The sequence below is a fragment of the Cygnus olor genome, chromosome 11 (assembly GCF_009769625.2).
Source record: "Cygnus olor isolate bCygOlo1 chromosome 11, bCygOlo1.pri.v2, whole genome shotgun sequence".
Taxonomy (NCBI): Eukaryota; Metazoa; Chordata; class Aves; order Anseriformes; family Anatidae; genus Cygnus; species Cygnus olor.
Genome location: NC_049179.1, coordinates 14,025,999 through 14,048,557, shown reverse-complemented (window position 1 = coordinate 14,048,557; position 22,559 = coordinate 14,025,999). Strand labels below are relative to the sequence as shown.

General features: G+C 57.9%; 1 protein-coding gene across 1 annotated transcript; it reads left to right on the top strand.

Annotated features, from left to right (window-relative positions):
* Positions 1-6,688: 6,688 nt before the first annotated feature.
* Positions 6,689-9,393, top strand: AEN (apoptosis enhancing nuclease; the record flags this gene model as incomplete). Its single annotated transcript, XM_040570334.1, has 4 exons — positions 6,689-6,821; positions 7,190-7,743; positions 8,152-8,352; positions 8,641-9,393. Coding segments are annotated over 4 exons (1,092 nt in total), but the record flags the coding sequence as incomplete, so codon positions are not given.
* Between the last annotated feature and the right edge of the window lie 13,166 nt (positions 9,394-22,559).

Genomic DNA, 22,559 nt, shown 5'->3' with positions numbered 1-22,559 from the left:
TGACACAGTCGAAGGAAATTGGTTTAAAAATACAAACCAGCATTCTCAGATGTTTTCAAAGGGGGCCCTTTTATTTATTTGCATTCACACAGCACCGTGTGGAATGACAAAAAAGTGACTCTTCCCCCAAATATGTATTTTTTAAAGGACGTCTTATGACAGAGCGGGCTTGAAATGCCAGCAGGGGAAATCCCCCGTCCCCTGTGCTGAGGACAAGCACATCTCCTGTCGTTCTCCTCTGCCACATGAAGGGGTTTCCAAGCAGAGAAGGTGGCATCACATCCATCCACGTGCAAGCACACACTCATGCACACGCACACACGCACTCACCCACCCACCACCGTGATTGCCCCAAGGAGAGGTTTACCCATCCCCATCCCCAAGCGATAAACCCTACAAATTTCAAAGGGGTTCCATCCCCTTCTGACAGCAGCTGACAGGGCTAAGTTAATTGAGGCAGCAGCGAGAAATCTAATTAACCTGCAGCATGTCGTTTAATCTGCGCGAAGCCGTTGTGGTTACTCGGCTATAAACGCCACCCCGGCTCTAATGACAGGGACTCGCCTGGCGGTGGCACCGAGCAGCCCGGCGGTGGGCAGCCACCTCCAGCTCACCCTCGAAGGTGCCCTCAATTACGCACGGAGCGTTCCGGTGGTTGCCTCCATCTGCTTCTTCATGGCATTTGAGACGCTCTTCCAGCTCCAACCTTTGGAGCAAGCACCTGCGCTGCTGCTCCTCCTGCTCCGGCGTTCAGTCCCGGCGCACGGCTCCCCAAAACCAGCCGTCAGGACCCAGCAGTGTCAATCCGTTGATTGCGCCAAAGTCCGGGAGATGGGCTCAGGTCGCTGAGCTCCCACCGTAGCTCTTAGGCTGTAATTACGTCCAAGGCTCTTTGCTTCAGTTATTTCTCCTTGCTAATGCTTGGAGCTGCTGCACCGAGCTTTTCTTCAAGGCTGACCTCCATGCGGCTTCCCAGGAGAGAGCCAGGCCTGTTATTTAAACCAATTCACAGACCGTCTCCCGAAGGCCAGTTGCCCATTATAGGATTTTTTTGAACAGCAGGAATCCGCAGGGCTGATGGCGGCTGAGCTCTTTGTGCCGGCTGGGGAAGAAGCAGAAGAAAAAGGATGGATGTCGTGCGCTAGCATCGCTTCCTGGGCTAACCTTCCCCCAAGATCCTGGAGGAGCCACGGGGCTCTGGTGGGCTCTGGGTGCTGGCAGGAGGGCGATGCTGAGCCTCAGCACCTCCTTTATCCCACACCAAGCTTCAGGACCTCCCCACAGCCCCTCGGAGCATGCAAACATGTTCACACCCCCCAGCACACCCTGCTGAAGGATGGTCGAAGGATGGAAAAGCTTTTAGCCAGGTCTCCTCTTCTGGGAGGCTAGAAGATGATCCTCCGAGCGTGCTGAGGTCCTGCTCAAGATGCTCCAAGCGTGCTGGGGCTACGAAGCACAAGGCAGGAGAAGCTTCCCAGCAAACAGCGTTCCCAGCTAGCACACGGGGCTGCACCAGATGCCTGGGGACGCAGCAACACCCCGAGCAGCAGCCTCAGGTTGGTGCCTGCCCAGACAGAGGGGATGCATTTTTTTTTTTTTTTTTTTTTTTTTTGAGGAATCCCATTGCCCGAATCCTTCCAAATTTTGGCACGGAAAATAATGTTGGTTGGAGACCTCTGGCCCACCCATGGCCAGCCCCTCATGGGGACGCTCAGACACCATCGCTTTGGAGGACGGAGCAAAAGCAGGTTGGCGTGCTCCAAGGGGAGAGGAAGAGGAGCTCAATTTGGGGGGTTTTATTTATTTATTTATTTAAGTCTTAAAAAGTGGCAGTGCTAGAGAAGGGTAATTATCCCTCTGTTCCAGCTGAAATACAATTAAGGCAGCTCTCAACGAGCCCCCGGGATATTGTGGTTTACTAATTAACAAGCGGATATGCTGTGGCCCCTGTCACGGCAATTACAGCATGAGACAGGCTTCAGGAGCTCTAATTACACGTCAGCCCACGACACACGCTGCAGGACAAATTAACGAGGGCCCGGGCTGGCGACGGAGGGAGCTCACCCAGCGAGAGGCTGAGCCGGGCGGCGGGGAAGGGGCTGGGGACAGGGACGGGGACAGGGGACCCGGGGGGGTCTCCCCGGCTGGCGACGGCGGTGCGGGGAGCAATTTGGGGTGAAACGTCCCCAAACCCATAGCGGTGGCGCCCGGGGATGGGGGAGCCTCGAGTGCACTTTGCTTCCGCGGCCTGATGAGCTGAGTGGCATTTTGGAGGAGCGCGGTGAACAGCAAGCGGCACGTCTTCTGCCGTTAATTCCCAGAGCAATAAAGCCGCCGTTAAGAAAAGAAGTCAGATGGGAAATACCCAACAGGGCTTCGGCTGCTGACAAATAGCTAACAGGGCTCCCCGAGCCAGGAGGAATTTTTGTGACAAATTGTTTATTGGAAAAAGTTAGGCGGACCCAGGTCGAATTCAATGAATAACTTTGGCCAGGTGATAAAAAAAAAAATAAAATAAAAGTCAGGATTTTTGTAAATCCAGTTTGACGTGCTCCATTTTAAAGAGAAGTTGCCGTCCAGAACATATTAAAAAGATGTAATTAAAGCAAAAAGCACACCTAGAGAGGACATTTTGTTTCTGGCAGAGGGAGACGATGTTTGTCAGGTGTTTTTTAGGGAGGGCAGCCCACAGGGAGAGGGGCTGGGGGGGACGCAGCAGGGATGCTAGGGCTGTGACACAGAGTGATTTTTGGCGTTGAGTCCCTTGTGTCCCCTCCAGGAGGACCTCCTTGAGCAAAGCAAGAGGAAAATGGGAGGTTTCACGGCAGATGGGTACTTTTCCAGCCGAGAGCAGAGCCAGCTGGGTGGGACTCGGTGTTTTTGGGAAGAAGGAGGAGGAGGAAGAGCTGGGAGGGTGGGAAAGGGGGGACCCGACCCCGTCCCCGCTGCTGGCACCGGGAGCACGAAGCCACCGGAGGCCCCCCCAGGAGCGGAGCGGCGGCAGGGGAGGGCAGGCACCGCCTCGCACCGAGTCCCCAAATAGATCTCATTAACCATCGCAATTAACACGAGCTGGGCCCTCTCTCCTCCTCGCCGCCCCAGCCGGGGACGTGCATCAACACAGCCGTTTATTGCACAGTGGGCACAGCCCGGCTTATCGCCGCAGACAGGAAATTGCTGCGCAGAAACCGCACGTTTCACTTTTAATAAGTTTGGCAATAAAACGTCTCGTCAAACGAGGCCACGACAGAGCGATAATGAAGCCTCGGCGTGGCCCGTAATTGCTCGCTGCTCTCCTGGGGGCGAGCCAGAAACCCAGGAGCGGGCTGGGGGGGCCGCATCCCTCTGCCTCCTGCCCTGGGGTGAGGTGGGCCTGCCTCACGTCCCCATCCCGGGCAGCCCGTCCCCGTGCGCGGCCAGCCAGGCTCCTTGTCCCCAGAGGTGTCCCCAGAGCAGCGGCACCCATTGGGATGTGGCCGAGGAGGAGGTCAGCATGGGATGGAGGGGTTGGGGTCCGGGCACGGGGGACAGGAGGTGCCCGAGGAGTGGTGGAGGAGGAGAAGGGCAATGGGTTTGTGCCTTCTGAGCGGGACTTCTCAGCACTGAGGGGTCTAAAAGGCTGGGTGGGAGAGCACCCACCCTCTCCGTGTCCTCCTGGGGCCCTAGGAGGGACGTGGTCTCTTTGCACAAGCCAGCATGGGAAATGCAAAGCACTGGGGGCGTAAAGCAGGGATGAGGAGAGCACTCCTGGGGACCCAGCTGCCCAAAAACCTCCGGAGACTCCCCACCGGGGTCCTCCCTGGTACCAGCTCAGCCCTTTTTCCATCCCCGATCACCCCATCCTCCCCCAGGATACCTGACCCCGAGCTCCTCTTCCCCACCCGCTGTCCCCGCGGCCAGGGGGTGATGTGTGTCCCCGGGCGCAGGGACGGGTACGCCCAGCGCTGCGCAGGTGGTTAATGGGGACCGAGCGGCTGGCGGCAGGAAATGAGGCGTTTCGGAGTCACAGCAGGGACCGGCTGGTGCTGGCGGGGGTCCTGGCCGGCCGGGCGGCTTTGTTTGCCTCGGCGAGGCGCTCGGGGACCTTACCTGGAATTACTGATCCACATTCATAAACATGATCGCGCTAATTGGCCACCGCCGCCTCCCGGCGCGGGGACTTGGCGCGGGCTCCTCAGGCTCCTCGCCCTTCCCGAACGTCCCTCATCTGAGCTCCTCCAGCCTGCGGCACCACGGGAGGGCAGGGGAAGGGCTGGGGACGGGCACGGGGCAGAGGGTGGACACGTCCGGGAGCCTGCAGCCACCGACGGATAGCCTCTGCAGAGCCACACGTTGAAAATAAATCGTAGAGGATCTCTTGGGGGGACGGAGAGCTTTGCATGAAGCGGGCACGGGCAGCGGTGAGCGAGGGGCTGGCTTGGAGCGGGGCCAGTCGCTGCTCCTAAATTATCCACCCGGCAACTTCAGCCCCTCGTTCCCTCCGCGGTCTGCCCGGAGCTGTACAGATTTTGCTGTTATTTCGAACGGCACAAACACCGCGGGAACCTCTCTGGGGCCCTGGCGTTCCTTGAAACCCTCGGCTGTGACCCCAAAGCACGGCTCCCGCCGGCCGGGGCTCAGCACCTTCTCCAGCACCTCGCGGGGACAAGCGACACCTCGCTCTGCTCCAGTCTTCTCCCAGGGAGCTCCCACCCGACACCTCCCTCGCACCCGCGCGCAGTTTGCAGGCTCCAACCCTGGTTCCCGCAGTGCCCCGTGTTTGCCCCCATATTTCCCGGTCTTTTCTGCACCTTTTTCCCAGTGCAACCCCCTCGGTGCCGTTTGTTTCTCCCCCCCCCCACCCCGCAGAAGCAGCCCCGTTCTGTGCCGTGAGATGTGCCGAGTGCCTGCCGGTGACCCCAAGCTCGGAGCTTAGCGGGACCGGAGGAGCTCACAGCCCTCACGTGGACCCGTTTAAAGCAATTTCGGCTCCTTTCAAATTCCATCCTCGCACCTGGGATAGAGGAGAAGTGTGGGGTTTGGGAATGGAGCTGCCTGAGCAGAGGTAGGGGCCAGGGGTGGCTTGGCTGGGGACAAGGCGAGGCCGAGCGGACCCCCAGGGGCTGCAGCCGTGTCCCAGGGGAGGTGCCCCCAGCCACCTCCACCGCCCAGCCCCGAGGGTCCGGGTGCTGGAATCCCAGCTGGGAAAACAGCCGGGTCCAGCCGCTGCGTTCCCGCTGCTCTGGCACCGGGGAAGGATTTTGTTCCCAGTCATGCAGGCAACAACGCGGTGGCCAGCTCACACCCATGGGGGAAAAACAGGGTGAAGAGACCCCAAAAACCCCAAAGAACCGGCCTGAAAAGTTGCATCGGTTTCACCAAAAACAGCAAAATTCGAGCGGGAGTCTCATTAGGGGGAATTAATTAGCTGAGCAGCCCGGACGGCAGCAAGAGATGCAAAACGCGGGACAACAGATTGAAGGAAGAGGTTCGCTAGCCAGAAGGAAAACCGTAAAAGAATAAGGAAAAATCAGTTGTAGGGTGACTTAAATCTCCTCCTGACCAGGCAGAGCAAGCTCCCGGGGCACAGCGGTGGAAGGACGGAGGGGGGGACGCGCGTCCTGCGTCCCTGTGTCACGGAGAAGCCAGCGCGGGCCCCACGGGCCGAGGACGGGCGCGGTGCCTGGCCCCCTGTGGAAGACTAGTGATTTTGTTGTTGTTGTATGGCTCATCCCACAACAAGTCACAGTCTGCCCTAGGGCGCACGGCCGCTGCGGCGAGGCGCCAGGGGACACGGCCGGGGCCGTGCCCGACGCTTCTCACTTCTGATCACCTCGGACGTTGCTTCCGTGAGCCTCCGGAGCGAAGCGACGAGGGGACGGTCTGAAACCCCGCGTGTCACTGCCGTGCCCCGGCCGGAGATGGACATCCTACAGCCGGGACATCCTACAGCCGGGACATCCTATAGCCGGGACATCCTACAGCTGGGACATCCTACAGCCGGGACATCCTACAGCTGGGACATCCTACAGTTGGAGCACCTTATATATGGGACGCCCAGTAGCCGAGATGCCCCATACCTGGAGCACCCCATAGCTGGGGTATCCTATAGCTGGGACACCCTGTGGCCAGGAGCACCTCATCCCTGGGCCACCCTATAGCTGGATCACCCTATAGCTGGATCACCCTATACCTGGGGCACCCTATACCTGAGGCACCTTATACCTGAGGCGCTCTATAGCCAGGATGCCTGATAGCCGGGGCACCCTATAGCCAGGGTGCCCTATAGCTGGGGTGCCCTATAGCCAGGGTGCCCTATAGCCGGGGTGCCCTATAGCCGGGGTGCCCTATACCTGAGGCACCTTATACCTGAGGCGCTCTATAGCCAGGATGCCTGATAGCCAGGGTGCCCTATAGCCAGGGTGCCCTATAGCCGGGGTGCCCTATAGCTGGGGTGCCCTATAGCCGGGGTGCCCTATAGCTGGGGTGCCCTATAGCTGGAACAGCCTATACCTGGCTCACCCTATAGCCAGGAAGCCTTATACCTGGGTCACCCTATCACTGGGGTGCCCTTACACCCACGTCACCCTATATCTGGGCCATCCTATATCTGGGTCGCCCCATACCTGGGGTGCCCTACAGCCGGGCCACCCTACCCCCAGCTCACCCTACACCCACACCGCTCGCAGCCCCGCCCCGCCGCGCCTGACGTCACCGGCCCCGCCCCGTATGCAAATCACTTCTCACTCTCAGCCAATGGGAGAGCAGCGGGGCGTGGCCAGGCCAGGACTTGCCCGGGCATGTGAGCGAGGCGGCTTCCGGGCCGGACACGTGGGGCGGCGGTGGGTGCGGGGGGGGGGGGGCTGGGATATTTGGGGGGGGGGGGTCGGGGGTTTGGGGGGGGGGGGGGGCGATGGGGTCGGGGTTTGGGGCCGGGTATCGGGGGGGGGCAGGGGCATGGGGAGCGAGGCCGGGGGGGGGGGCGGGCAATGGGCAGGCAGGGTCCTGGGGGGGGGGGGCAGGTTTTTTTTGGGGGGGTGGGGGGCACAGTGGGGTCGGCAGTGGGGCGGGGGGCTTCGGGCGGTGATACGGTGACCGCCGCCCCCTGCCCGCACAGCCTGTATGGGACTGGGGGGGGGATATGGGGTGTGGGGGGGGCTGGGCGCTCACTGACCCCCCTTGTTTCCTCCCCCCCCCCCCCCCCCCCCAGGCAGGCCGCCGGGTAAGGGGCAGATGACACCGCTGCCGCCCCCCAGAGCCCCCCCACCCGCACCCAAGGGTGCCCAGGGCCCCCCCGGCCCCAGGCCGGCCCCGCAGGGCCCTGCCCCCCCGCAGCCCCGCAGCAAGAAGCGGAGCCGCAGGCACCAGCGCTTCCTGGAGCGCCGGGCGCTGCTGGAGCAGAGGGGGGTGCTGAGACCCCCCCGCCACCAGCCGGGAGGCCAGGACCCCCCGGAGGTGCTCCCCGAGGTGGCCCCCGGGTGCGGGAAGGTGCCCGGGTCCCCGATCCCAAATGGCACCGCCGCGGGGGTGCCCCCGCTGCGCCCCGCCAAGTACGTGGCCATCGACTGCGAGATGGTGGGCACCGGCCCGCGGGGGCGGCAGAGCGAGCTGGCGCGGTGCAGCGTGGTGGGCTACCACGGGGACGTCATCTACGACAAGTACGTGCGGCCGCGGCTGCCCGTCGTCGACTACCGCACGCGCTGGAGCGGCGTCACCAAGGGGCACCTGAGGAACGCCATTCCCTTCAGGGCCGCCCAGGCCGAGGTGAGGGGGTCCCGGGGCTGCCAAAAAGCAGCTGGGGAAGCGCGCCTTGTCGTGGTGTGCTCGCTGAAAGGAGAGGGAAGGGGCTGTGCGTTCCCTGCCGGCTGCGGGCGGCGATGGTTGGTGGGCTGCTGCGAGGTAGAGCTGTGAGCGTAGGAGCAGGAGCCCCCAGGTTGGTTTGCTGAAGCTTTAAGTAGCGCACGGTATTCCTGCCTTGTGCTGCTGTGGACTTGCACAGCAGAACCGGTCCGTAATTTATGGAACAGATTCACCACTCCCGTTACTGCTCAGTTCTGGGAACCCAAAACACCAGAAGAGAAGGAACCGAATTGAATGCCGAATGGTTTATTTTATACCTGACCGCTGTTTCTTTTGCTGCTCTGCCTGTTTAACCCCCTCTGACACCTCCAGATCCTGAAGATCTTGAAAGACAAGATCGTGGTAGGACACGCCATCCACAATGACTTCCAGGCCCTGAAGTACTTCCACCCCAAAGACAGGACCCGAGACACCAGCCGGATCCCGCTGCTGAACCAGAAGGCAGGGCTGCCCGTCAGGGCCAGCGCCTCGCTCAAGAGCCTGGCCAAGCACCTGCTCCACAAGAAGATCCAGGTGAGCTCCGGACACCTCGCTGTGGGGTGGGGCTCCCCTTTGGGCTCCCGAGTTTGTGCGCTCAGCCTTTTCCCACGTCTGTGTGGGGTCTGGGAGATGGAGACCCCCTGTGCTCATCCCATGTGTCCTCCAGAAAGATGACAGATACATACATACATCTCCTCGTCCTGCCTGGCGTTGCATCGAGCCTTTTCCATCTCCAAAACCCCAAGACCTGTCCTTAAGAGCAAGCAAACTGGGGGATTTCTGCCCTCCCTTTTTTCTAACCACCTTTTCCCCTTCTCTCAGGTGGGCTGCAGAGGGCACTCGTCGGTGGAGGACGCCCAGACGGCCATGGAGCTCTACAGGCTGGTGGAGGTGCAGTGGGAGACGGAGCTGGCCCGCAGCCAGCCCCCCCGGCCCCCCAGCCCCCCCGCGGACCCCAGTACAGACAGTGACCAGTACCTGGACGACCAGTACTGGCCCACGGACCTGACAGCGGGCAGCCCGTGACAGGGCTGGCGTCCCGTCCATGCATTTCGGGACCTGGTGCCTTCAGCTCGTAGGCGTGGAGGCAGCCGCCCACCTCCTTCCCCAGGGGGGATCTCCCCAAAAACGAGATCCGTGGCGCTTGGTGCCTGGGGACCAGCGGGGTCCCGGTGCCAGCCGGGAGGAGCGCCCGTGGGTGCGTGGCTGTGGAGTGGGGCTCTGGGGGCACCTCTGATGCTCTTCGAGAGGACGCCCTGCGTGGCGGGTGGTGGCACGTCCTGCTGCTGATCGGGGAGGATGGAGGTTAGTGGGTTCTCCAGAGGTCGTCCAGACAGGGGTGTGGGTCGTGGCCCTGGGACAGCAGCTGGAAGCTGCTCTGCTGGCACCTGGCCATCCAGGGCCGGTGACGGGACCAATTTCGTCCCCGTTTTCTTTGCACAGCAAATCCTGGAAAGAGAGTCCGGGTCTAATCGGTGTCTAAACCCTGTTGAAAACAGCTTAGGATGCACTTTGTCTTATTTGTCATTTGTCTTATTTGTCAAATTCCGAATTAAAAGTCATTATTGCAAAAACCTTCTGTGTGTGCTGGCGTGATGAAGTGCTGTGCTCTGTGCTTAAAACCCACCTGCAACCAGAAGAGGCATCTTGGGTGGCCTGCTTGGGGCTGGAATAAGTAATTCTTGGGGCAAGGTGGTTTTGGGGAGCTACGGGATGCTCCCCTCTGCCCCAAGCCCCCTGCAGGAGGGGCAGGAGGAGCAGCGGATGGGCTCAGCTGGGCGTGAGTCCGGGACAAATCCTGTCCTGGGGCACCAGGATGCCTTGCTCGTGCTTTTTTCATGTTTCTTTCGAGTCCCTTGTCATGGAAAGGGTGTGGGTGTCCTGGAGCAGCGGTGCTGGCAGCAGGGAAGCTGCACCCCTTGGGGCGGGATGGGCGCTGCTGGGGGCAAGGAGGCGGCTGAGGGAAAGCCCAGGGCAAGGGAAAGTGTCCCAGCCGTCACCCTCTGCGTGGGGATGTCCCTGTGCTAGGAAGGAAGCTGCTGATGAGGGGCTGCCTGCTTTAGAGGCGAGGGCCTGATCCCAGGCAGTGTTTTTCAGAACGAAACGTGGCCGTGCTGGGGGGGGGGAGCTGGCTCAGCCCCGCTTCCCTGCGGCTCGGTGCGTGAGTCACCTGCGGTCGGGGCGCTTTGAAGAACGATTCAGAGGAAAATGGGAAAAAACCCAAAACTATTCCTATTGTGGCTCTGAAGGCTCATCCCAGCCTGGGGAAGTGCTGTGCCTACAGGAAAAGCTGTGTGTGGCTGGGGGCTGCGCTATTTGAGCACAAAAAGATGAATTTTGTAGGAAGGGTGCAGGGTTCCCATGGGCACCCCAGCCCTCGGTGTGAGAAGGGAGGCTGCGGGATGGCACCGCGGGGTTTCCAGGAGCCTTGCCATGCAAAAAGCAGGAGCGGGGGCCAGCGTTAAAGCAAAGTCCATGGAGCACAGCATGGAAGCAGGCAAGGAGCCGGTGACGGTGACGCAGCGCACCTGACGCACGCATCGCTGCAATAACACCAGGCGTCCTGCGCTCCCCTTAACTCCTCCCTGCCTGGCGGAGGAAGCCTGGGGATGGCTCAGAAATGCTCCGACATAGCCAACAGGTCAAAAATCTGCCGTCCCGGCGGCACTGCTTCAACAGCTGTGCTGCTCCAGCCAAAGAAATAAGCGTGCAGCACCCAAGTGCGTGCAGGGGGACAGCTGGCGCAGGTCTTCGTCCCTCCTCGCTGCCATTCCCACCTCTTCCAGGCTGACAGGAGGGAAGCTCGGGAGCACGGCCGGCCCCAGGCTCGTTTCTCAGCGTGTTTTCCCCTCGCTGCCCCAGGCTGGTGACCCAGGCACCGACTTCCCCCGAAGTGCTGGCCGTTACACGGGGCGGGTGCGTGGGGATGGGGACAGAGAGCTGCGACAAGAGGTGGAGGGCCGGGAGGTTTATCAGCCTGTGACTCATCCTGCGAGGCAGCCAGGCACAGGCGAGAGGAAGGAGTAATTAAGGAGAAAAAAACAACTCACAATCAGAAGAACATCTCTAAAGTCTCGACCATCAAAACGCCGTAGTGAGGACGGCTTTTGGAAGCGTGCCTGGGCTGGGCTGTGGTGCGCGGGGTCGGCTCTGCAGAGAGGGACAGAAAGCTGTAAGCTCTCACCCCTGCGATCCAGAGACGCTGCTTCCCATTGCCGAGCTCTCCCAGCCCAGCTCCCTGCCTGTCCCCGTCACCACCACGCTGATTTAATGCCCTGCTGAGCCACCGTCTTGGTTCCAGGGCACACCTGAGGGCGGCAATGCAGCCAGAGTGATGCTGCCCACGCACGAGCTTTGCTTCTGGCCCATAATCTCTGGCTTTTGGAGAAGGGGAGGAACAAACTGGGGGGGCAGCACGGATTTACATCAGCTTTGCAGGGCTGAAAAACCCCACGCTGTGCTGTGAAGCCCACGAGCCCCCCGGGGAACGGCTGAGAGAGCCACAGAGGAGCATCCCTCCAAGTCCAGCACGGGCATCCCTGTAGGAACACAAACCGGGGGTGGATGATGGGGAGGTGGCAGCACCCCCAGCCTCCTGGTGTCGGGGAGTGCCAGCCAGCTTGGCCGGGAATCACGCAAACAGCAATTTTCACCCCTTTTTCCACCCAGTGAACCGATCAAGACCTAATCAGGATTTTCACAGATGTTTGTGAATATTCACCTAAATGTCAGGGAGCTGCTGCTGCGAAGAGCCCGCGTCTGCCCCGCTTTGTCCCCGGAGCTGCCCGGTGGTGCTGAGCGTCTTCGGGCGGGCAGAGGAGAGCAGGAGCAAAGCCTGGGCCAGCTCGTCATCCACGCTAAATTTCGTGGCAATTCGAGAACCTGCAGAAAACTCGCCGGCTGTCTCGACGACCCTGAATAATGATTAACACGAGCCCACGGATCCGGCAATGGGAACTCGGGGCTTTTTTATCAGAGGAAAAACATTGTCAAATGACTTGTGTTTTTTTTTTTTTTTCCAGGCAGCTGCAGGAGCAGGTAACTGATAAGCTCGTCATTGGAGTGGGGCTGAGCCAATGGGAGCCGATGGCGACAGCTTTTACTTCTGTCTAGCAACAGCTTCTCCTCCAGCAGCAGAGACAATTCGAACCGCGACCCGCTCGCCTCGCTGCTGTCGAGCCCCCCTCCTCCTGCCACCCTACAAAACGGACCTACTAAGCGGAGCTCGGCGTGGGGGACCCTCAGAAATCGAGTCCTGGATTGTCCTGTTCCCTGCACAATTTGGTGCTCCTATCCTGCAGGGTGAGGGCTTTGCAGCCATGGAGACGTGCACGTCCCCACCGCGGTTTGCATGGGCTCTGCACCACGTTGGCTGCACAGCCAGAGGTGATGGGGGCTTCTTCGGGGTGGGTGTGGGATGCCCATAGGATGCTTGCCGTATTTAGGACCCCAACAGCAGCTTTGGCCAGGAGACCTGGCTCCAGGGTTGTGTCTCCCACCCCGTGCAGCGAGCATTTGGTCCAAATGTGGCCCCATCCCCTGTGTCTGTGCACGGAGCGATGCTGGGACCAACAGCCCAGGGCATGTCCCTGCCCAGGAACAGCCCGTGGTGGTGCTGCTTCACCGTGGGGACGCGGAGGGACACAGATTTCCCCCGTTTACAGCCACTTGTTGAAAACCAAGCCAGTCCACAGCAAACATGGGAAATCAGCTCCGTTACACCCCTACCCCCGGCATCGCCCCTCTCCTATCCACCCGCAGTGGGAATTAGAGGGCAGAAACCTCTCCGCCTGCTCCAAATTAAAATCTGTCGCCCTAATAACCTGCCCGGGCGGAAGAAGCAACGAGGTGCGACCTGGAGATGAGCAGGCACATCTGCCAGCTCGAGCTGCAGGAGGGGTGTGCGTGCGGGCGTGCGGGCGTGCGAGCTGCCGGCGCAGCCTCGCGGATTGGCTGCGAAACCCCTTGCAGCAGATGCGAGGGACCGGGGTGGCCTAGCAACAGCCGTTCCCCGATGGAAAACAAGCCACTTCAGCACGGCGGCTGGCTGCCGAGGAAAGGAGATGGCACATCTCCCCCTGCCCCATTGCTCGGGGGCTCCGGTGCCCGCCACCGGAATGCTGCGCCCGGAGGCTGCTCGCCCCGTTTCCCGTGCACCAGGGGTGTGGGGTGCGTGGGGTGGGCTCGCTGTGGGTGCTGAGGGTGTGCCCGGGGGAGAAACCTTCCTTGCACAGCCACAGCTCCACCTGCCAGGTGCGGGGTCACCCCAGCTCTGCGACGGGGACCCCAGTAAGGTGTGGGATGGCAAAATGTGCAATTCCCGGGGTCAGAGTGATTCCTCCGTCCCCAGGAGCTGCGTCATCTTGGGGAGCCTTAAGCTCCGCGCCAAACTTTTGGGGTTCCAGCCTGCTTCTCCCCATCCCAGCTCACCCCTGGTGTGCAGATGGGCAGGTGTTAGAGCACCTGTGGGTTTTTTTTGTTTGTTTGTTTAATTTGCTAAGCCAGAAGGGAGGTTTCAGAGCCGCCCAGAGGCCAGGAGCATCCTTGGGAGAAGCACGGAGAGCACTGGGACCACCGCTCCTGCACGCCTGGGACCCCCTCACAAAGCAAGCCTTGAGTTAGCCACCATATTTTTGGACTTTTTTTTTTTTTCCCCAAACTGGGAAACAGCAAAATACTGACATCTTTCCAGTGCCACCTGGCACAGGGCAGAGCAGCGAGCGTTGGTGTCGGGAGGGCAGCGTGACCCCGCTTCCGAACGGAGCAGCCCCAGCTCCCCGCAGCGATGGTGAAGGCGCCTCTCGGGCATCGCCACACAGAAACCCGGAAAACAGCAAAACCGCGACCCTGTGCTCCCCCGGGCCGACCCCCAGGGACCCCCCCGGTTCCCCCTCCGCCCCTGCCCGCGGCGGTGCCTGCAGGCCGGGCCGTTCGCTAGATGGTGCCCTCGGGCTGCCGATCTCCCATTTGGTCCCTCGCAGGCCGGGGATGGGGCAGCCTCTCCTTGCTTAACCCCTCACCTCACCCCCCAGACTTCTGTCAAAATCCCAAGCGACGCACGGCCCTTCCCTTGACCCACAGCTGCGGCCATTAATTTGGTGGGTGAGCCCAGAAGGGGAGTGTGAATGCCCTGAGCTTTGCCCCCATTAAATTTTGGGGACCATTGCGTTGAAACGGTGGCACTAAAAGACAAGCCAGCGTTGCATTGACCATTCAGCCCCCACGGCAGCACAACAAGGGACCGCTGTCACGGGGAGCAGCACTGAAACCTCAGCACAAACACCCTGATTAATAAAATAGCAATAATGCACAGCCAGCACCAAACCCCCCGTACAGCCATAGTTCCGCAGGACCAGGGCAGGAGGATGAGGAGCTAAGGCACATTAGCCCTAATAGGATGTTTATTCACTTTTACACGTAAAACAGCCGGCACAAAGCAGCGTTGTGCACCCCTGTTAGGGAGTAGCAGGAGGAGGCAAGGGGACAGCGTGGCAGGGCATGGGCAGGGGACCCAGGACAGGAATAGCAGGGGCTGCAGGTCAGCGCTGGGCTCTGTTTGCAGTGCTGGGAGGTCACTGTTTGCTTTTGGCCTTCACCTGGCCCGGCCAAGACTCCTTCCCTTTTATTAGAAACCGCTCCCGCCTTCATAAAATGGGAATCCCAGCTGTGAGTGGCATCTGCTGGGGCCAAGTCACACACGGGCACCCTGCGGTGGCACCGTGGGACATGCCCACATCACCCCTAACCCTCTGGTCTCATAAAATAGCAGAAGGATGGAAAAGATCAAAGCCAGAGCTGCACAGAGCAGTGCTTGTTGTCATTTTAAGATGGCATTAATACGCAGCTCTGGTCAAAAAAAAAGTTGCTCCAAAAATGGTTTCTTGTTGCCCTTTCAGCAGCAATTTTGTCCCAAACATCCTGGGGGATGAGACTTGAGGAGCTATGGCAGCTGAGGGAGGTGCATGCCTTTTGGCCTCTGGCATGGCCGGCTAAAAAGTGTAGAAAGGTGTGAAATGGGGCGAAATGGCACTCACAGGCCTCCAGAATAAAAGCAGAGTCTGTGCTCTTGCACTGGAAAAAAACACTAGCAAGGCTCACTGGTTAGTTTGGGGGGAGTTGGGGAGGAAGGGTCTGGGGGGACCTGTAATCTCTGTAATCCACCTTCGTGGATTACACAATCACACTCAGCACACACAATTACACTCAGCGCATCCCCTTACAGCGCTTTACAATCATTTGTGTTTGTAGCACATGCTACGTTTGACATACGTGTATTCCACATCTAATTGTAGCTCAAGAGTAAACTCAGAGCAGCAACACCAACCTCTACCCATCTGCTCAAACAGGTGAATTTTTACTAATGGGCTACGAAATATTCAAACGCCTGGTTTTGATGCATTTCAACAGATTTCCCAAGCGCACGAGGTATTTAACAAAGCATGATTCGGGAATGCATAAACTGGTGGAGGAACACGGACACGAGGGTCAGTGGGGATTAATGAAGCCTCCAGAGAGCTGTCCTCTCCTCTGACCCCGAGCTCCCCTGGAGCCTGCTCCCTTCCTCCCAAGGTGACAGTGCTGAGCTGGGGGGCACAGCCTGGCCCGGTGGAGGCAGAGCAGCTGGAGGGGACGGGACAGCAGCATGGAGAGATGGAGAAGCTGATGGGAGAGAGGGAGATTTTTTTCCTTGGACTTGCCTCCAAACGCATCCCCCATCTCAGGCCATCACCCCATAGAAGGGACCTTCAAGGAAACGATCAGGGACCAGACCCACCCCCTGGACTGCCCATACCCCAAGACGGACATCCCATGGGCACACACACTGGGATTCCCACCTGGGCCTCATGTTTGAGCTGTGCCCCATCCTGGGCCGTTTCAGCAAGCACCAGATGAAAACCCCTTTCGGGGAAGCACACGGGGCGCTTGTTCCCAGGGCCAAACCCCTCGCCCCAAGCTCCTGCGTGGGACACCGGGCAGCCTGCTGGGGACAGATGGACAGACGGGCTGAGCCTGAGTCCAGCCATGGGAGGAGCAGGAGGGGGGCAAGCACAGCCCCGCCGCCACCAGCCCCACTCTGTGGTAGACTCCCCTCTCTCTCAAGCTGCCTTTTTAGCTCCAGCTTTTTTTTTTTTTTTTTAAATATAATCATATATATAAAGTTTGGAAGAGAGCGTCCTGCTTTTCTTCATCTCCTGCCAACTCCCCCAGCATTTTGATGCCTCCCTCTGCACCTCACCCCGCTCCAGACCCCAACCCGGGGGCTGACACTGCCAGGCTCTGGTGTAAAGTAACCGCAGCCTGTCCTGCGCTGCATGTGCTGGTTAGGGAAGCAAACCAGTCCTGCTCCAGTTCTGCCAGGCGTTTGATGCTCACACGGCCCCATTGCTGCTCCCCAACTCAGTTTTCCCACCGGCAGCGTCGCAGTGGGTGGAAGGGAGGTTTGCAAACCACTGTGAGATCCTCAGTGATGGGAGCCATACCTCCCTCCTTCCGATGGGGGAAGCAACCCAGCAGAGAGAAGTGAGACACGCACAGGGATGTTAGGTTGGCTCTCAGATACTGCTTTGAAAAAGCAAGCTGAGAACACAGCTAGAAAGTGCTGAAACAGGCAGGGGGAGGATCGGCCTCTTGGAGGGAGCAGGATTTAGGCCAGAAAACAGAACCACGAGGCAGAAAGTCTGTCATAACCAGGAGGACACGTTTATCTGTGCTCTCAGGGAAAGCCTCTCATGCTGTTGTTCTGGTATGATAAACACGAAATCAAGGAAAGAGCTCTTCAGGTGTGCCCCAGGCTCTGAAGCAGCTGGGCTGTGCCTCCAGAGCTCATCCCATTGCTCTGGGTGGGATGTTATGGCCCTACAAAAAGGCCCTAATTTCCCTGGGGAAAGTGGTGAGAAAGGCAAAGCTTGGGTCTCCTGACCCCATGCTGGGAAGAAGCCACCAGGCAGGACTGACACAGTCAAGAAGGCCGAGCACCCCCGTCGGGCTGTGCCTCGAGCTCCATCGCTGGGCTGCTTTCTGACATGCTTGGTCCCCACAAGGAGAGCAAGGACAAGTCTTGGGCTGAGCCCCAGGCAAAAGCTGAGCAGATAAAGGCCTGTTTGGGGACTGGCCCTGCCCATTTAGGAATCATTTTGGCCAAGTCGCAGAGCACTGCTGCTTCCCCCGGACTAGGTTCCCAATTAACCTCTCTGCTCAAACACTGTTGGAGGGCAGAAGATGCCCTGCACCACTCAGATCCTCACCTTGGCCTGAGTTATCCCTAGAGTATGGTGTAGTTAAGGTTAACTTAACCTGGTTTAAAACCATGGCTTATTACATGGGAAATTAACCCATTTCTACTGGCCACATGGTGGTTTGCAGAGAAGAGATCAATAAACAAGAATCAGCCTCAAGAGAAACAGAAGAGCAGCGCTGATTATAGCCAGAAATCAACTGAAAGGGCAGACTTGTAACAGGAAACGTGCTCACAGTTGACTAGCAGCAAGAAAAGCCTCGGCTTTTAAAGGGAATGGGAACAGCAGGCATCTTTCTTTCATAATTAGAGCTATTGGAATTAGGTGACCCTTAAGGTCCCTTCCAACCCAACGTGACCCACACCACCACAAAGGCAGACTGCAAAGCACACAGCTCTCAGGCATTAAGGAAAAAGAAGCCCCTTCAGATCATACCAGGACATCCCAAAAAGAAACATGGGATGGAATGCCCAAGGGGCAGGAGACTACCCAGTGAACAGGAGCAATAAGGGCCCCCAGGACCATTTTTTTTTTTTCCTCAGCAGGGGAGCAGAGAGCATCCCACCACCATGCTGTGCCCTCCGGTCTGGAACAGCTCCTGCACACCATGTCAGCACAGCTGTGGGTCCCTGCTCTGCTGCTGGCAGTATTACACGCTCTTGCGCAGCCTCTGGGCTGCACTGAAAGCATTGCATTACCCAAAGCATCACCTCCACTTCGCCACAACCACCTTTGAGGTCTCTGCACCCACCAGGAGCTGAGACCCATCCACCTTCCCCTTCTGATGTGCACCTCCAGCGAGCGAGGCACCGAGGAAAGGGGATTCAAAGGCTGCCTCGCTAAATAGGGAGTCACTTAAGCAAGAAAGGAAGGCAGGGAGAGCCCCACTCGACAGCTTTGAGATGTCAGATCTGAGGGACTGAGCCACACCTGTAGGAGCTCAGCAGCAGCTCTGAGAGCACCCTTAGCCCTGAGAGAATGAATAGGAGCTGCCCCCCTTCCTCTGACACCTACACCCCTTTTGAAGTCTGAGCTCATATCCTAAAAAGCTAACTGTTTTAAAGAGAAGCAGAGAGAGAAGGAAGCATCTTATAGCAAAGAGTAGGTGAGCATGCACATCCTACTGCTGTTCATTAAAAATAGCTTGTAATCTCATTTTTTTCCAGCTCAGAGAAAGTGCTGTGTATAAGTAGATAAGAGGCTTACATACCCAGGGGGCTCAATTAATGTTCTTAGTTCACATGGCCCCAGGTAGAAGGCATTGCTGGCCCTGAGCTGCTGCTACCAACTGTTTCAGGAATAGCTTTCTTTTGAGTCCGTATAATCAGAGGCTTTTTAAAAAAATGTATTTCTAGTACTCCTCACCTCTGTAACGCTTCAGTATGATCTTCCCTGGCTTTACAGGTACTACCAGCTGCATACCAGCAGCATGGTGAATACTATTTCTCTTCCCTTCCCCCTCTACCCAAACTCCAAACAAAAAGGGGAAATGCTTCTGAGCCCAACCCTATATAGGGGAGCTGGATGGGCTCAGCTGTGCTGCGTGAGTGGCTGCTCTGCCCACCTGCACCCTGTCCTGCATACAGCAGGGGCTGCTGAAAACGGATTTGTTGTAGGGGCTTTGGTCCCTCTTGGCATCACTGGTGATGATATATGAAGGTGATTTTCTCATACAAATGATTTTTCTTTTCTTCTTTCTGCCCCCTTTCAACGCTCCACACCTTGTAGCTGATCTCACTTGCAGGTGGGGAGGATCTGGCCCAGGAGTGTGCAGGTGCTGGGATAGACAAAGCATTTCACCTTGGGTGTGATTTGTGCTGTCCCTGTGTGCCTGGGCACGTCATGCTCCTGGATCCCTCCTGTGTGCCTGAACAAGCTAATCTCATTTCTCAATCCAGCGCCCATCCCTTCCCTTCCTGCCCTGCTCCTCTGCCTTCCTCGGGGACCACACGGTGTCTACAAAGATGATGTGGGCCCAGCTCTGCTGGCTATCATGGTGGGGAGACTTCAACAGCAACTGCGCTACATGGGCTAGGGAAGCTGAAGTGCTCCCTGCTCCTGAAAGGGCCATTTAATTCACTTTCAGCCCCTACCCCTCCCCTGGACCTCCCTGGCATGCAGGACACAGGGACTTTTATTACACCGCTGCAAGCCTTGAGGGGGACTGATCATTTTTGTGCCTGTTCCACCCCTCACAGAGAGCTGTCTGCTCTGCTGGGCCACCAAGCTTACGTGCCTCTGGCCACGCACACGCTGCCGTGGCACCAGGACAGCCAGCGGCATGCTTTGGCCCCAAAAAGCCAGGCATAAAGCCCTGCAGTGGGGAGGGCTCTGAGAAAGGCTGTGTTATCGGGGGAAGGGCTGGATTTTGGTTTCTTGTTCCTTTTGGTGGTTTTAGAGGGACTTTGCAAAGGCCCTGAGGTGCTGGCAGGGTGACAGGACAGCGTGCAGGAGGCTGTAGACAGGACGGGGGCGGCCTGGCCTTGGCCTTCCCTCCACGCCTGGCTCCCGGCCTGCTTCTCGCCAGCCCTCTGCGCTGAGTGCCGCTTGCAGGGCACAGCTGCTCGATGAAATAGCTGAAATTCCAGAGATGTCTGAAATTCATCCGACCTCCTCCTGCTGGGGATGCTGAAATCCACTTCGCTGTGGGTTCACCCTGCTCCCTACTAGCCGTGAGCTTTCCCCTGCATCACGGGGCCAGCGATGCAGCCTGGCTGGGCTGTTTTTGTTCCTAGAGGGAGAACAGAGTGGTGGGAACGTGAGGCTTGGGAGAGCAGTGGTGGGAGCCAGTTTGCTGTCTCTGCTGAGTTATGTGGGGTTCTCCCCAGGGCAGCACCCCAGAGGCAGCAGAAGCACAAGTGGCCCAGCTTTGGCCCCCAAAACAAGGCAGCAGAAGCACAAGTGGCCCAGTTTGGCCCTCAGAACAAGGCAGCAGAAGAACAAGTGGCCTAGTTTGGCCCTCAAAGCAAAGCAGAGGTCACAGCTCAGCACTGGGTGCTTTGCCAGCTGCAGATGCCTGAACTTGGAGGGGCTGGATACCCTCTGGGGCAGACAGCTGCGAAACTTGCTGGCTGTTGGATGCTTCATTGAAACTTCCCTGGGTGGGAAAACGTGACCCAGAAAAGCAAAAGCTTTCTCACAAGGGAAAGGTGCATTCACCTGCCTGTGGCCCAGCAAGGCTTCCCTCTATTTGCTACCCTTTACGGGGGGGGTTGGATTAATCCTGTGCCCAAGGAGAGTTTCCCTGTGCCTGACTTCTAGATATTGCTTTGTGTCCAGTGCCCCTGCAGCTCTCTCACAGGGATAGAAGCAGACAAGTGGGACAGCAACTCTGCACTGCTGTAATCCCAGCTTCTGCCATGTAGGAGGGCATCTGTGGATATTTGCTGCTGTCACCATCTTCCAGACCTTTGCCACGAGCCAAGATTGTGTCCCTGCAGAAGCCATGGCAAAACCCCAGCTGAGCTAACAAGCCTCCATTTCTTATTATGAAATCTTGCTGAAGGTACAGTAATAAAAACAGTATTTCTGAAAGAATCAGAAGCCAAACAAGGATACTATTTTCTCCTAAAGATGTGCCAATAATGAGAAAATCCTCAGTCAATAAACAGCGAAGAGAAATGCTAAGCTGCTAGAAATCAGGTGGGGCTGTCTCCAATTAGCCAGACCGTTACCACGCAAATGCAACATCTGGATTTTCTTTTGTTGCTCTGATGCTGCTTTTCCAACGGACAAATGCCCAGCATTTCGCCTTTCTCCAAGGCAGCCCCACCTTTGTCAGCACCAATTCCCTACTGTAAGCGGTGAGGTGCCAGCCTGCACTGCCCAGCTCTGGAGATGTACTTTTTTACCCCGAGGAAGGTGAATTTGAGCAATAGGCTTTTAAATTAACAAGCAGTCTCTGAACCTGAATGGGATGTATGCGTGTGCTGCTGCAAACCACCGCCTTGCCAAAATATTGCAGCTGGCAAGAGAGGGGCTGGCTGTGTGCTGCTTTAGGTCAAGTAGCAAAACCCACCTTTCTCTGTGCCATGGGCTTACACAAAGGGTCTGCAATGGGGGATACAAAAGGGATGGTTTCTATCCACTGCTCAACAAGCTCCTGGGGGAAGATTCAGTCGATAAATAAGGGCAGAACTTTAGAGCTGAGCCTGGATCATTGTTTGGGTGAGGTGAGTTGGTGGATATCTTCTCTTCCTTCAGTAGGAATAGGGAGAAAGCTGTCAGCCAAGAGGTTACCAAAGGCTTCTGCCTTTTTTCCCTTGTCCACCGCTTGAAAAGAAAACAGAGCCTTCTGCAGAGAGTGTGTTTGTTTAGAGTTGCCTGAACTTCTTCTCTCCCTAGGTGTCGGACTGTAGGACGTCTGTGGAGTCAGAGCTGCACTGCTTGCTCTAATGGGACACGGGTCAGGTTTCTCTCTGAATCTCTCACTCCAAACACCCTCTCCAATATTTGCTTAAAAATCACTCTTTCCATGTCCATTCTGCCAGTAATTTCTCTTACTGGAATCTCTTCTAGTTCAAGTGCTGTCAAAAGAAGAAAAATTGCCCAAATAATCCTATTCCCTGGTGCTATCACACGCTGGCTGCTCCGTCCAGGCTGTGCCCGCGCAGGGCCGAGGCAGAGCTGCCAATAATAATCACCACGATGGTGCTGCGAGAAGCCCTAAAAGGCACGGTGGTTATGGGCAGGAAAACCTGCCACTAGCAACCGGGTCCAGTTTATGCAAACACGACCTGACTCACAAAAGCCGTAGTCAGATGAGGAGAGAGAGCTCCTTCTGTCATCCCCGGGCTCTTTCCGCTCTCGCTGGGCAGGCTGAGGCCCGGGATGAGCCGTAGCCCATACCAAAACCTGCACCATGAGCCCCTCTTTCCTTCCCTGAGGTCGACCCAAGCTTGGGCAAGGGATAGCACATGGGGCTGAAACCCAAGTGATGCCGACTGCTGCTAGAAGCATGGGAGGAGAGCCCCAAAGAATCGCCCTTATGGTAGCGTGCTTCTTTTCCAAGCCTCAGTACGAACAGAGAGGCTACTTCTGTCCCCAAATCTAGGTCACTGTGTTGGGGCTGGGGAAAGCAGCAGGGTCTGGCTGTCCCTTGGCACAGTCCCTCAAGCCCACACCTCCTGCTGCCTGTAGCAGCTCTCCAGGCACTTGGTGCCTTCAGAAACCAGCTCTGTCTTGCCATGCTTATATAGACAGAAAACCCAGACATTGCTGGAGAGCAGGAACCCGAGCTTCCTTTAACTCCACAGTACAAGCCGATGTTCTCCTGAGCAGCACCCCTGTCTGGAGACAGTGAAGTGCCTTGGGACAACCGTGGCTGACCAAAGGCTGCCACAGGGCTGTGCCGAAGAAGAGCAGAGGCAGGGAAAGCTCAACACCTTGAGGAGAGGGATAGTTTGGGGCACTGGTTAGCACATCAGCTGAAGTCCACCTGGTTGGAAGCACCCTGAGCTACAGATTGCCACGTTCACAGAGCTAGCAATTGGTGAGGGCATAGCC